Here is a 12,508-nt window from a genome sequence, read left to right on the forward strand (position 1 = left end):
TAGTCAACATATGTACATCCTCTCTTTTTTTAAAACTTATTTTCACGTGTTTCTGCCAAGTTATTTTCAGTGCAGCCCAGTGAAATAACAAACACCCAGAGCTCTGTTTCCCTCCTGTAATCAGTCAGCCAGATAGATGGTCTTTTGAATTCTCTTGCTCTCTCTCTGTGTCTGGTTCTTCTTTTATTAACTCCACTTCAGTGTGTGAATTAGGCAGAGACTGAGAAATGGATAATCTGCATCATTTCCCTCAATTGTACAAACTGTGTCTGTCACAGACCAACTTTAACCCACACACTACCAAAGACTAAGAAACTGAATAATTCTACCCTACCCATCTCACCGGTCATCCATACAGTTTACAGGTTCACACTATGTCATGAGCTGAGCTAACAACACACACACACACACACACACAACATTTTAAAGTAACGGCTCTTGTTACGTTAGTCAAACACTGCTAAAGGGATTGTAAAGACTTCTGTCCTGACTGAATGGCCTTAGAAAGGGTCGAAGACCCCACTGGGCAGAGCTGGGCTTTTTTAGTGTGTGTGGTGCCTCTTTAGAGGAGGTGGAGGTGTGTGTGTGAGTTTATAGGATTGAGAAGAATGAGGTCTGTTTACATTAAGATGTGTTAATGTGAAACTATTTCTGATGGAAATTTTGCTCTTCATATTCATTTGTGTGCAGCTTTAAGGCACAGCAGGGCAGTTGGCCATTACAGTTCAGCTGTTTTAGCCTTGTATTTCAAGTTGTGATGTTATTAAAGGATTTTCGATCACACCTTAATGACATGACTCCCTCTGCCTCTCTGTCTGATGAAAGGAATTGCTTCTTTACAGTTTAGAAATATTTCTTAGACACTCACTTGCACACACACTCATCATCTGCCAGCCTTTTCACGCTGAGATAGACAGGATATTGTGAGTGCCAGTAGTTAATGTTTGCATTGTCTGTTGTTTTGCCCTTTGAACCAGGTCTGCTACTGCACTATAAAGTGAGAGACAGACAGACTGTCAGCATGGGCTTTTCTCATTCCAGACCAAACGTCAGGACTGATCTAGAGGGGAAGGATTTTGGCCATGGTGGATGCTCTATGTATCCACCCATTTGACTGTAGAAAAACAAAATACGCCCTGAGTTCTGAGATTCAGACTGTATGGTGATTTTGAATGTTCTGACAGTGGTTGATTTCTTAAAGCTTATGTAGGGTGAGCCAACCCTGTAAGCTCTCGTTTGGAGGAGAATGCAGACCTAGGATCAGGTACTACTTAACCTCTCCTGTCTGATACATCATTAACGTTATGATTGACACCATAACAGTAACATTTAGCCTGGCCTCTATCTCCTGGTGTGGCTAGGAATGTTTTGCCGTTGCGTCTGGGAAGTGGCTAGTTCTTAGTATTCCGGAGTGGAATAAATGCTGGAAATGAGCTTTGGGGAAGTCCATAATAGATGTTGGGTGGTGTTGATAGTTAAAGGTTCAAAAGGTCAGGAGATAAAACCTAAGCTGATCTTTATGATGACCCAAGTTTCAGAGATTATGTATCTGGCGATATTTTGACCCATATAGTGTATCGTGCTTCCTTACTGGATGTTTTTTGCTTGACTCACCTTGTCGAGAAGGGTGAGTTATTGAACTGACTTTTTTTTTTAATATATCAATAAATCATCTCAGTTTTTTTCATATCCGTTCATATCAGTTAAAAGTTATTGTTTCAATGTGGTCTTAATGCAGTCCCAACCAAACAAATTCAACAAAACAACCAAAAAAAGTGGACAGTTCTGTCTCAGATTAGTGTGCTTGAATCGAGTTAATGCGAAAACATTTGGCATGGCGGTGTGTCCTGTGTGTGCGCATACTCACGCATGTTAAAAGTAAGTATTTATAAGTGTTTGTCATATTAGCGTATTTCTGATTAAGTGTGTTTGTAAAAAATTAAAAGCGTATAAGAACACACAATTCGCAGACTTGTATGTTCTATAATCCTTAGCATGTTGGAGTGCATTGGGACTGGAGGTAAACTGGATAAACGAGAGAAGTAATTGAAAGCAGAGTTGAGCTTATGCATGTAACAGACACATACAAGCAAATCTGATGCTTGTTCAATACCAAATACCTCACCATCACAATGCAGACACTGTCTTTCTAATTAGCAAGGCAACACACTTGGCTGTATTTTTGGCCAGCCCAAATAGTTTCCATTGCTTAAAACATTACGCATTACTAATTGTAATTCAGATGCAATTCATGATAGGGGAAACTTTAAATGCTTTTTGGCTTCCTTTCAAGCCAGGGGCTCAAAACACTGTGACAGACTGAGTGTAACTCTCCACAGAGCATTGGGAAAGTGTATGTGTATGTACTGTATACCATACATGTGTTTTTGGAAGAAAGTGGAAGTAGGACTAAAACTTCCCAAACATACTGAAGTTTATGCTGTTTTCTAGCTGAGGAAAATCACATTAAAAAAAGCACTGGCTTTTTCGAATGAACACTAGATTACATTTAAAGGTCATTAGAGCGACTCATTGTGATAGTCTCCTAGCTGGAGAAATGGAAACCATCCATGCCAGACACTCGCGCTCGCACAATGGTTTGTCTTGTATAACCAACCGCAAACAAGAACGGTCTGGTTCTCAATGGTGTCTCTGAATCTTCCAGTCTTTCTGTATTATATTTTAAAGTTGCCTTTTTTATCCTTTTTTTTAATTTTTTTTATCCCTATTCCAGTACTTTACAGAATACGGCCCAGATTATTCCCTGGAGATTAGCCCAAGCTGCCGACCTGACCGCAATGAAAGCCAGCAGCTGGAGCGGGTTATCAGCACCATCAAAGGTAATCGCCATAACAACAACCAGAACCTCACCATACACAACCATGGACCTGAATCTTACCCCTTCTCCACACTTAATAGATTGCCATTTCCACAGATGGAATTACTTTTGTCCATTTTAAAAGGGCTGATTATAATGTCCAGAGTAATGGTCTGTTTATTTGGACAGCCATTGACAATAGGTACGATGCCGTAATGCTGCTTTATGATTCATTCATTCATTCAAACAGCTGTCCCATCACTCTCCTCAAGAACTTTGCATCCACCCCCACCAGTGATCACGGAGAGCTTTTAACCAACCTCACTTGTCCCCTGTGACTGACTCCACTCAGCTGTAGAAAAGAAAAACATGTCTGTTTGATGTTCCCAGTAATCAGTAAACAAATAAGCAAAGGATTCTTTGGAACTTCAGAAGTTGAAGTCTCTAGAGAGCAGCTGGGATGAGAATGAGAACAGTCTAAACTAGGAACATTTGCACACATGTAGGCACATGCCCCCAGACACGCACATATCCAGACTGATAAAATATCTCTTGTTTGTGCCTTTGACACAGTGAGGTTTTGTTTTAGCTTTTTGGGTGTTTTATATATATATATATATATATACACACACACACACAGTACTGTGCAAAGGTTTTAGGCACTGGTGAAAAATGTTGCAGAGTAAGGATGTGTTCAAAAATAATGCCATAAATAGTTTTCATTTATCAATTAATGTCATGAAAAGTTCAGTAAACATAAAAAAAGCTAAATCAATATTTGATATGACCACCTTTGCCTTCAAAACAGCACAAATTTTCCTAGGTACTCCTGGACACAGTTTTTCTTGGTTGTTGGCAGATAGGATGTTTCAAGCTTCTTTGAGAATTTGCCACAGTTCTTCTATCTATTTAGGCTGTCTCAGTTGCTTCTATTTCTTCATTTAACCCCAGACTGACTCTGTTTATTGGGGGGCTTTATGGGGGCCATGACATCTGTTGCAGGGCTCCCTGTTCTTCTATTCTAATCTATTCTATTTATAAAAATAATATTTGGGAGTCTAAAATGTATATTTCCTATTGACACACTAAATCTTAAGATAAATGTTTTTGTGAAACATCTTATGTGCCTAAGACTTTTGCACAGTACTCTGTGTGCGTGTGTGTGTGTGTATATCACTTAGTGTGTTTTTATTGCACTGTTTGTGCATTGTGTGTGTGTTAGTCTATTCTTGTTTATTTGAGGTTTCTGCAAGATCTAAGCTCTGTTGCCTTTTACCTTCTCTAGAGTCAGTAATCTTAAGACTCAAAACAATGTTTCAAAGTAATGCTTAGAACATGTGAACAGATGGCCCTTAAATATAATTTTTTTTCCCCCTCCTGAGCTCATTCAGACCTATGCCTGAATGGGGTAAAATACACAGCCTGTCCCAAAAAAAAGTTGCATACTTTAATATTCCGTTGGACCGCCTTTAGCTTTGATTATGGTGCACATTCGTCATGGCATTGTTTCCAGATCTTGTATTGATGACGGGAGAGTCTAACCACTCCATAAAGTCTTCTCCAGCACATCCCAAAGACTTTCAGTGGGGTTAAGGTCAGGACTCTGGTGGCCAATTCATGTGTGAAATGATTCCTCATGCTCCACTCTTTAACAATTTGAGCCCAATGAATATTGGCATTATCATCCTGGAATATGCCCATGCCATCATGGAAGTAAAAAACCCATTGATGGGGTAATCTGGTCATTCAGTACATTCAGGTAGTCAGCTGACTTCATTTTATTGCCACACAACGTTGCTGAGCTTAGACCTGACCAATTGAAGCAACCCCAGAGCATAACACTGCCTCCAGATGCTTGTATAGTGGACACTATGCATGACAGTTGAATCGCTTCATGCGATTCCCTTCTTACCCTGACGCGTTCATCGCTTTGTAATAGGGTAAATCTGGACTCATCAGACCACATGACCTTTTTCCATTGCTCCACAGTCCAATCTTTATGATCCCTAGCAAACTGAAGTCGTTTTTGTGGCTTTCTTGTGCCCACACAGCTGTTTAGTCCCAATCCTGTACATTCTCGTCACATTGTGCATGTGGAAATGCTCTTTCACAATTAACCATAGCTGTGAGTTCTACTCTGTTTTTTTAATGATGTGACCAAGCGTTTTAGTGATCTCCAATCACGATCATTCAAGATTTTTTTCCGACCACATTTCTTCTACGAAGCTGACGGTTCACCACTATCCTTACAGGTTTTAATAATGTGTTGGAGAGCTCGTAACCTTATTCCAATGATTTCGGCAATCTCCTTGGTTTTTGTCTTTGCTTGATGCAGGTCAATAATTTGCCCCTTCTGAAACACAGTAACATCTTTTCCACGACCACGGGATACGTCTTCTGACATGGTTGTTTAAGAAATGAGAAGCAACACATTGCATCAGTTAGGGTTAAAAGAATTGTTGCCAGCTGAAACATATCACTGCAATAATAATCCAATCATAGGCTCTTAAGTATCTGCTTATTTAAATTCAAATGGCAACTTGTTTTTTGTCCAGTCAGTGTATGTACGTGAAAAGGGAAAAGTGGTTTTCAGAGTATTAACACAGGCATAACATGCCACTCTAGTGTAATTTATCTACACAGTCTGAATTTAAAAAAAATGTATAGAAGCCAACCTGTGTCCCACCCGCAGAACTTTGCTTCACTCCTAATGTGGTGTTGAAGAAATAGTCACTCAAAATTGAGTGAACCTCATGTTTAACCAATTTGCTCAACCTCATGTCATTCCAAATGTGTATGACTATCTTTCTTTTGCAGAACACCACATTCCAGTCTTCTCAATACTCACGTTAGTGGCTCACATTAAGGCATAAAAGGACCCAAAAGTATCATATAAGAAGTTCACACGGTTTTGCCAGGAAACGACACAAAATTTAAAGGGATAGTTCACCCAAAAATGAAAATTCTCTCATCATTTACTCACACTCATGCCATCCCAGATGTTTAGGACTTTCTTCTGCAGAACACAAATTAAGATTTTTAGAAGAATATTTCAGCTCTGTAGGTCCATACAATGCAAGTGAATGGGTGCCAAAAATTTTAAGCTCCAAAATGCACATAAAGGCAGCATAAAAGTAATCTATAAATCCATGTCTTCTGAAGTGATATGATGGGTGTTGGTGAGAAACAGATTGATATTTAAGTCAGTTTTTACCATAAATTTTCCTCCCTGCCCAGTAGGTGGCGATATGTACAAAGAATGCAAATCACCAAAAACAAATGAAGAAGAATGTAAAAAGTGTAAGTGGTGAGTGATAGTAAAAAAAAAGGACTTATATAATGCTTCAGAAGACATGGATTTAACCACTGGAGTCCTATAGATTACGTTTATGCTGCCTTTATGTGCATTTTGGAGCTTAAACATTTTGGCACCCAATCACTTGCATTGTATGGACCTACAGAGCTGAAATATTCTTCTAAAAATCTTAATTTGTGTTCTGCAGAAGAAAGTCCTAAACATCTGGGATGGCATGAGTGTGAGTAAATGATGAGAGAATTTTCATTTTTGGGTGAACTATCCCTTTAAATTTTGTGTTGTTTCCTGGCAAAACCGTGTGAGAAGATATTAAATTAACCGCTGGATGCGTATGGATTACTTTTATGCTGTGTTTGTGCATTTTGGAACTTAAAAATTGAGATTTTCAGCAATTTTTGTGTTCAGCAGAAGAAAGTCAGTCATACACGTTTGAGATGTTATGAAGGTACATTTTTGGGTGAACTATTCCTACAAGTAGTTTTTCAGTTTTCCATTGTGCGTTCAGAAGCACTATGCATTGTTTAGCACTAAAAATGACGAGCGTCTTTTTTCACAGACGTCAAGGTTTTCACTGAAATGGAATGACGTGAGTGTAAATTATGACTGAATTTTCATTTTTGGGTGAACTATTCCTTTAAAGGAATATTCAGGGTTCAATACAAGTTATGCTCAATCAACTGCATTTGTGGCATCACGTTGATTACCATAAAAATTTATTTTGACTCGTCCATAATTTTTTAATTAATTTAATTTAATTAATTTTTTTAATTTTAATTTAATTATATTTATTTATCACACATTTGCACATATACAGTGAAATTCTTTTTTTCACATATCCCAGCTAAGCTGGGGTCAGAGTGCAGGGTCAGCCATGATACGGCGCCCCTGGAGCAGACAGGGTCAAGGGCCTTGCTCAAGGGCCCAACAGTGGCAACTTGGCAGTGCTGGGGCTTGAACCCCCGACCTTCTGATCAGTAACCCAGAGCCTTAGCCGCTGAGCCACCACCATACTTTTCTTCAAAAAAGAAGCAAAAATCTGGGTTCCAGTGACGCACTTACAATGGAAGGGAATGGAGCCAATCCATAAACATTAAAATACTCAGTGGGCCCCATTTACACCTTGCATTAACATACGTTTTCCGTGATCGGATAGCACATCACCACATTAAATGCCAGGTATAAATGCAATCAAGATGCATTGTGATCGGACCACATCCAGAGGTGGTCAGGGACAGATTTTGACCACATTCAAAAAAAAAAGGTGTAAATGCAAATGTATTTTCATTTTATGGATACAACTACATAAGTAATTATTAATGTGATGAGATTGCACTACAGTAATTTGTTTAAGTGCTGTGTTGCGGGTTCTAGCCTTTTTCTGTTTATTCTGCCATTGCAATGTGAACACAACTGTCATTTGCTGTTTTGCAGTTGTGTCACTGAACAATGAACAATATCCCATGAATTATTCCATTGGTAATACATTTGGAATATCTTGTCTCTCCTGAAATCCCCATTCACTCGCATCTCTCTCCTGTTTGCTAGTCACTATGTGTCTCATGCGACGCTCCCATCAAACCAGGGGTGTTTCTCAATTCTAAGAATGCAGAGAATGGTCTTGCGTTCTTATGAAGACCAGTCTTGCCAAGCTACCTTGGAAGAACTAACTCAGAAGGGCAGGAGGATGCAGAATGCATCTATTGCTATCTTTGAGATGTGCTGCAATCTTCCTGTTGCATAATTAACCGTCACTGCACATTTGAATCCAGTGAGAGAACTACTGGCATTATCACACCAGGGATAGTATTAATATCATCACACCAGTAAGGTTTTGCAGCACTAGTGACACGTTAAAAGAATAACGGTCTGCCACTGTAGTACCGAGTTCTTGCCCACAAGTCAACATCTGATGCATCCTTGATATCAAGGACCCATCTGGGTAATTTCCAGCGCCCTCTGTACTTGTGTTCTTGAGGATTGGAATCGAACTTCTGCAGTGGATGATGACTTTGAATGAGTCCACGAGAACATAACAACACAAGAAAGCACATTGAGAAACAGCCTAGGCTTCAGCCACCCGGATTGAGGTAACCACGCCACCACGAGGACCTACTAAGTAGTGGGAATTGGGCATTCCAAATTGGGAGGAAAGGGGATAAAATAAATAAAATAACTAATTTTTTTACCACTCCACAGATTTAATATTCGCAAACTATAGTTTTGGCAAGTTGTTTAGGGCATCTACTTTGTGCATGAGTAATTTTCCCAACAATTGTTTACAGACAGATTGTTTCACTTTTAATTGACTACATCACAATTCCAGTGGGTCAGAAGTTTTCATACACTAAGTTAACTGCCTTTTAAGCAGCTTGGAAAATTCCAGAAAATGATGTCAAGCCTTTAGGCAATTAGCCAGTTAGCCTCTGATAGGAGGTACTTAATTGGAGGTGTACCTGTGGATGTATTTTAAGACCTGTCTTCAAACTCAGTGCCATCATGGGAAAATCAAAAGAAATCAGCCAAGACCTCAGAAAAAAAAATTGTGGACCTCCACAAGTCTGGTTCATCCTTGGGAGTAATTTTCAAATGCCTGAAGGTACCACATTCATCTGTACAAACAATTGTACGCAAGTATAAACACCATGGGACCACGCAGCCATCATACCGCTCAGTAAGGAGACGCATTCTGTCTTCTAGAGATGAACGTAGTTTGGTGCGAAAAGTGCAAATCAATCCCAGAACAACAGCAAAGGACTTTGTGAAGATGCTGGAGGAAACAGGTAGATAAGTATTTATATCCACAGTAAAACGAGTAATATATCAACATAACCTGAAAGGCTGCTTAGCAAGGAAGAAGCCACTGCTCCAAAACCACCATAGAAAAGCCAGACTACAGTTTGCAAGTGCACATGAGGACAAATATCTTACATTTTGGAGAAATTTCCTCTGGTCTAATGAAACAAAATATTAAATGTTTGGAGGAAAAAGGGTGAGACTTGCAAGCCGAAGAACACCATCCCAACCGTGAAGCATGGGGTTGGCAGCATCATGTTGTGGGGGTGCTTTGCTGAAGGAGGGGCTGGTGCATTTCACAAAATAGATGGCATCATGAGGAAGGAAAATTATGTGGATATATTGAAGCAACATCCCAAGACATCAGCCAGGAAGTTAAAGCTCGGTTGCAAATGGGTTTCCAGATAGACAATAACCCCAAGCATATCTCCAGTGTTGTGGCAAAATGGATTAAGGAAAACAAAGTCAAGGTACTGGAGTAGCCATCACAAAGCCCTGACCACAATCAGATAGAAAATTTGTGGGTAGAACTGAAAAGTGTGTGCAAGCAAGGAGGCCTACAAACCTGACTCGGTTACACCAGTTCTGTCTGGAGGAATGGGCCAAAATTCCAGCAACATATTGTGAGAAGTTTGTGGAAGGCTACCCAAAACATTTGGCAATACTAACAAAGTGTATGTAAACTTCTGACCCACTGGGAATGTGATGAAAGAAATAAAAACTGAATAAATCATTCTCTCTACTGTTAAGACAGGGAATGTTTTCTGCAATTAGGTGTTAGGAATTGTGAAAAACTTTAAATGTATTTGGCTAATGTGTATTTAAACTTCTGACTTCAACTGTATATCAATATATATATATGGATGTAAGGTTATTTGTTACATTTTATGCATTTACATAGGTATATTGTGTCATCTTACTTGAACCCCGTAATCAGAGTGACTCCAGTGTTGCCTGTGTTTGATGACATTGCAGGGTATTTCAAATGAACACATTTTCTCAAGTGAAGTGAACTTCAACAGATATCCCGTGCTCAGTGAGTAGGGAGCAGTGAACACTGCGTAGGGACCCTGCGGATTGGAACGCACTTTGTGACAAATAAATAAGTTAATCTGTTTAGAATAGTAGTCCACTGTAAAAATTATGATTTAAACAAGTTTACAGCTCAAATAATACACCTGTTTTAACAGAAGAATTAATGTAAGTGCTTTTATGAAATTCTTAGCTTCACATTTCTGCCTTTAAACCCTCCAAAAAAAATTCCCATTCACTTCCATTGTAAGTGCCTCACTGTAACTTAGATTTTTGCTTTCTTTTTTTTTTTTATTAAGAAAAGGAGGGATGAGTCAAAATGTTGATTTATTTTTGTGGTAATCAATATTATGCCACAAATGTCGTCGATTGAGCATAACTTGTTTGAACCTGGAATATTCCTTTTAAAGGAATGGTTGTTCAACCTCTAAACCACTTGTGTTAGAGAAAAGAGTGACAAGTTGTATTCAACTGTTCTTATCACTTTACTCATGGGATAAAGTTGACCAGTGGATAACCACAGGTTATCACAAGTTAACTACACCCTTAACTTGTGCTTAGCCTTTGAGGTTCAGAGCACGTCAACAACCAGAAGAAACTGACAGCACATGTCAATACTTTAATCGCATCTGTTCCACCCTAACTTCAGACAGCTTGTCTTTTTAACAGCTTTTTCAAATGTGACCAAACATTTCTCTTCCCATTTACATCTTAATGATCTCTTGCTCTGGCCCCTGCTCTGGTTAATGTCCACTCCACTTACTGGTACTCTACTTTAGGAAAGGCCTCAGATCTCTTCTGTTGACCTGAAGGTCACTCAGAGGTCGCCATCTCACTGGATTAGGAAGCAGTACAGTCTGATAGAAACCACATTGCTAATATTTTTAAAGTGCAGCTTAGCTGGAATCACATTCTCTCTGCCTCATAACTAAATCTACAAACATCCAGCATCTAGATCTATTGTTTTAGAAATATAAAGATGAGGCGGACCAGAACTTGCCTCAAATATTTTGTGTATTTTGAGCTGGAATGCGTAATTGATGCCAATTTTCAAAGGATAGATTCGTAAGCAAGAAGAGGTTCCAATGCAACCACTCAGGATTTAGTGGTGCTTACTCAAGACTGGTGTGAAATATAAAAATCTAGTTTTTGTTTATTTTTGCAAAATGAGGGCTCTGCCTATTCCTGTACAGAACAACACTCCAGAATACAAGCAAACATGCTTATTTTCTGTGCCCACACAGTATGTGTAGCATGTGCCACTGCTCTGTCCCATAGCACTAGGGACTAATTAAAAAGGGCTTAAGGCGCTGGCTGCTCCACTTCCATTTTAGGGTTGGTATCGAATCCTTTGTGCAGTAGCACAGGTCCCAGATCAGTTTTGCCATTTGGATCTTGTGGTTAGCATAGGTCATTAGAGATTGAAATGTACTGAGGTCAGCTTTTAGAGAATAGGGATTACCATTTTGCTGGCGCTGCGTAAAGTGTCTTTTCTTGCATGCATAGTTTTATGAAAAGGGACAAAATGCTCTGTGAGCTGAACTTAGATTCTATATATAGCTTCTTTAGGTCAACCAATGCATTTAATATAGACATATTTGACCTTTCAGTAATGGCTGTTCAGCTGTGTTGAAACACAGGACTTTGCATCTAAAGACAGCTTCAAATGAATAAAGATAGAAAACAGTATCTAAGAAAATGCTTAATGTGGTGTCACATACTTTACAAGCTCTTTAGTGTCATTAGCGACCAACATATAGGGATAGCACCAGCTGTTTTAAGTGACTGGTGAACTGGATGTGGTGTTTAGTGACAGGTTGGAACTATTTGTGTGCCAGTGATCAGAATTCTTTACCCGTTAAATCTCTAGGCTTTGTGGACTGTTATGTATCAAAGCATTGCTTTAAAACCAAAATATCCATACTGTTGAATAAAAAGTTTGGCTATTTACTTAGGCTTAGGGTTTTATTTTTGTTTGGTGGTTTATCAGGTGAGTGTAGACCGCTGGTCAAACTTTAATGAAGTCAAATTATTTGGTTTATATGGTAGGAGAAATCAAGTAATTGTTTGTGATGAGCATTTTATTAGGCACTAAATTACACCATTAAAGTGGCTTCTAGAGGGTTATCTTGAGACTGTATATATTTTTTTCCAACAAGCTCTCACACCTGTGTGCCTCTGCTTTCAAATCAACAGCTTGCATTAATTAAGGCCACATTTTAATTAGGAAGCTGTGGCACTCACTGATTGTTTACAGTCTTATTTATTTCATATAAGCGACATGAGATATCTGTCGGCCTGCACACTCGTTAAAGTCCCTTCAGAGTGTCTGACTTTCCCAAACATAAGCTGTGTTGATAATATGTGAAACCATTTGACCGTGAAGAACTACAATTGATTAACACAGGTAATAAATAGAGGCTTGCAGTTGTTACACATTAGCGGAGTTTCCAAGCACATCTGGGTAACATTTACAACACTCCACCTTCCAATATAAAACACAAAATGGGTAAACACTATACAAGGTTGTTTTTAGCTATCCTGATCAT

The 12,508-nt window shown here is 39.0% G+C and overlaps 1 protein-coding gene across 3 annotated transcripts in view; it reads left to right on the forward strand.

The window, feature by feature from the left end:
* The window catches only part of LOC127444615 (histone deacetylase 8-like), a 33,111-nt gene that overhangs the window by 10,907 nt on the left and 9,696 nt on the right, over window positions 1-12,508 (forward strand). For all 3 annotated transcript variants that reach the window (XM_051704098.1, XM_051704090.1, XM_051704107.1), the window contains one exon: window positions 2,735-2,840. In XM_051704098.1, the coding sequence (XP_051560058.1) occupies window positions 2,735-2,840 (106 nt within the window). The remainder of the gene's footprint in view (window positions 1-2,734; window positions 2,841-12,508) is intronic.

Source organism: Myxocyprinus asiaticus, chromosome 1, assembly GCF_019703515.2.
Source record: "Myxocyprinus asiaticus isolate MX2 ecotype Aquarium Trade chromosome 1, UBuf_Myxa_2, whole genome shotgun sequence".
NCBI classification, from domain to species: domain Eukaryota; kingdom Metazoa; phylum Chordata; class Actinopteri; order Cypriniformes; family Catostomidae; genus Myxocyprinus; species Myxocyprinus asiaticus.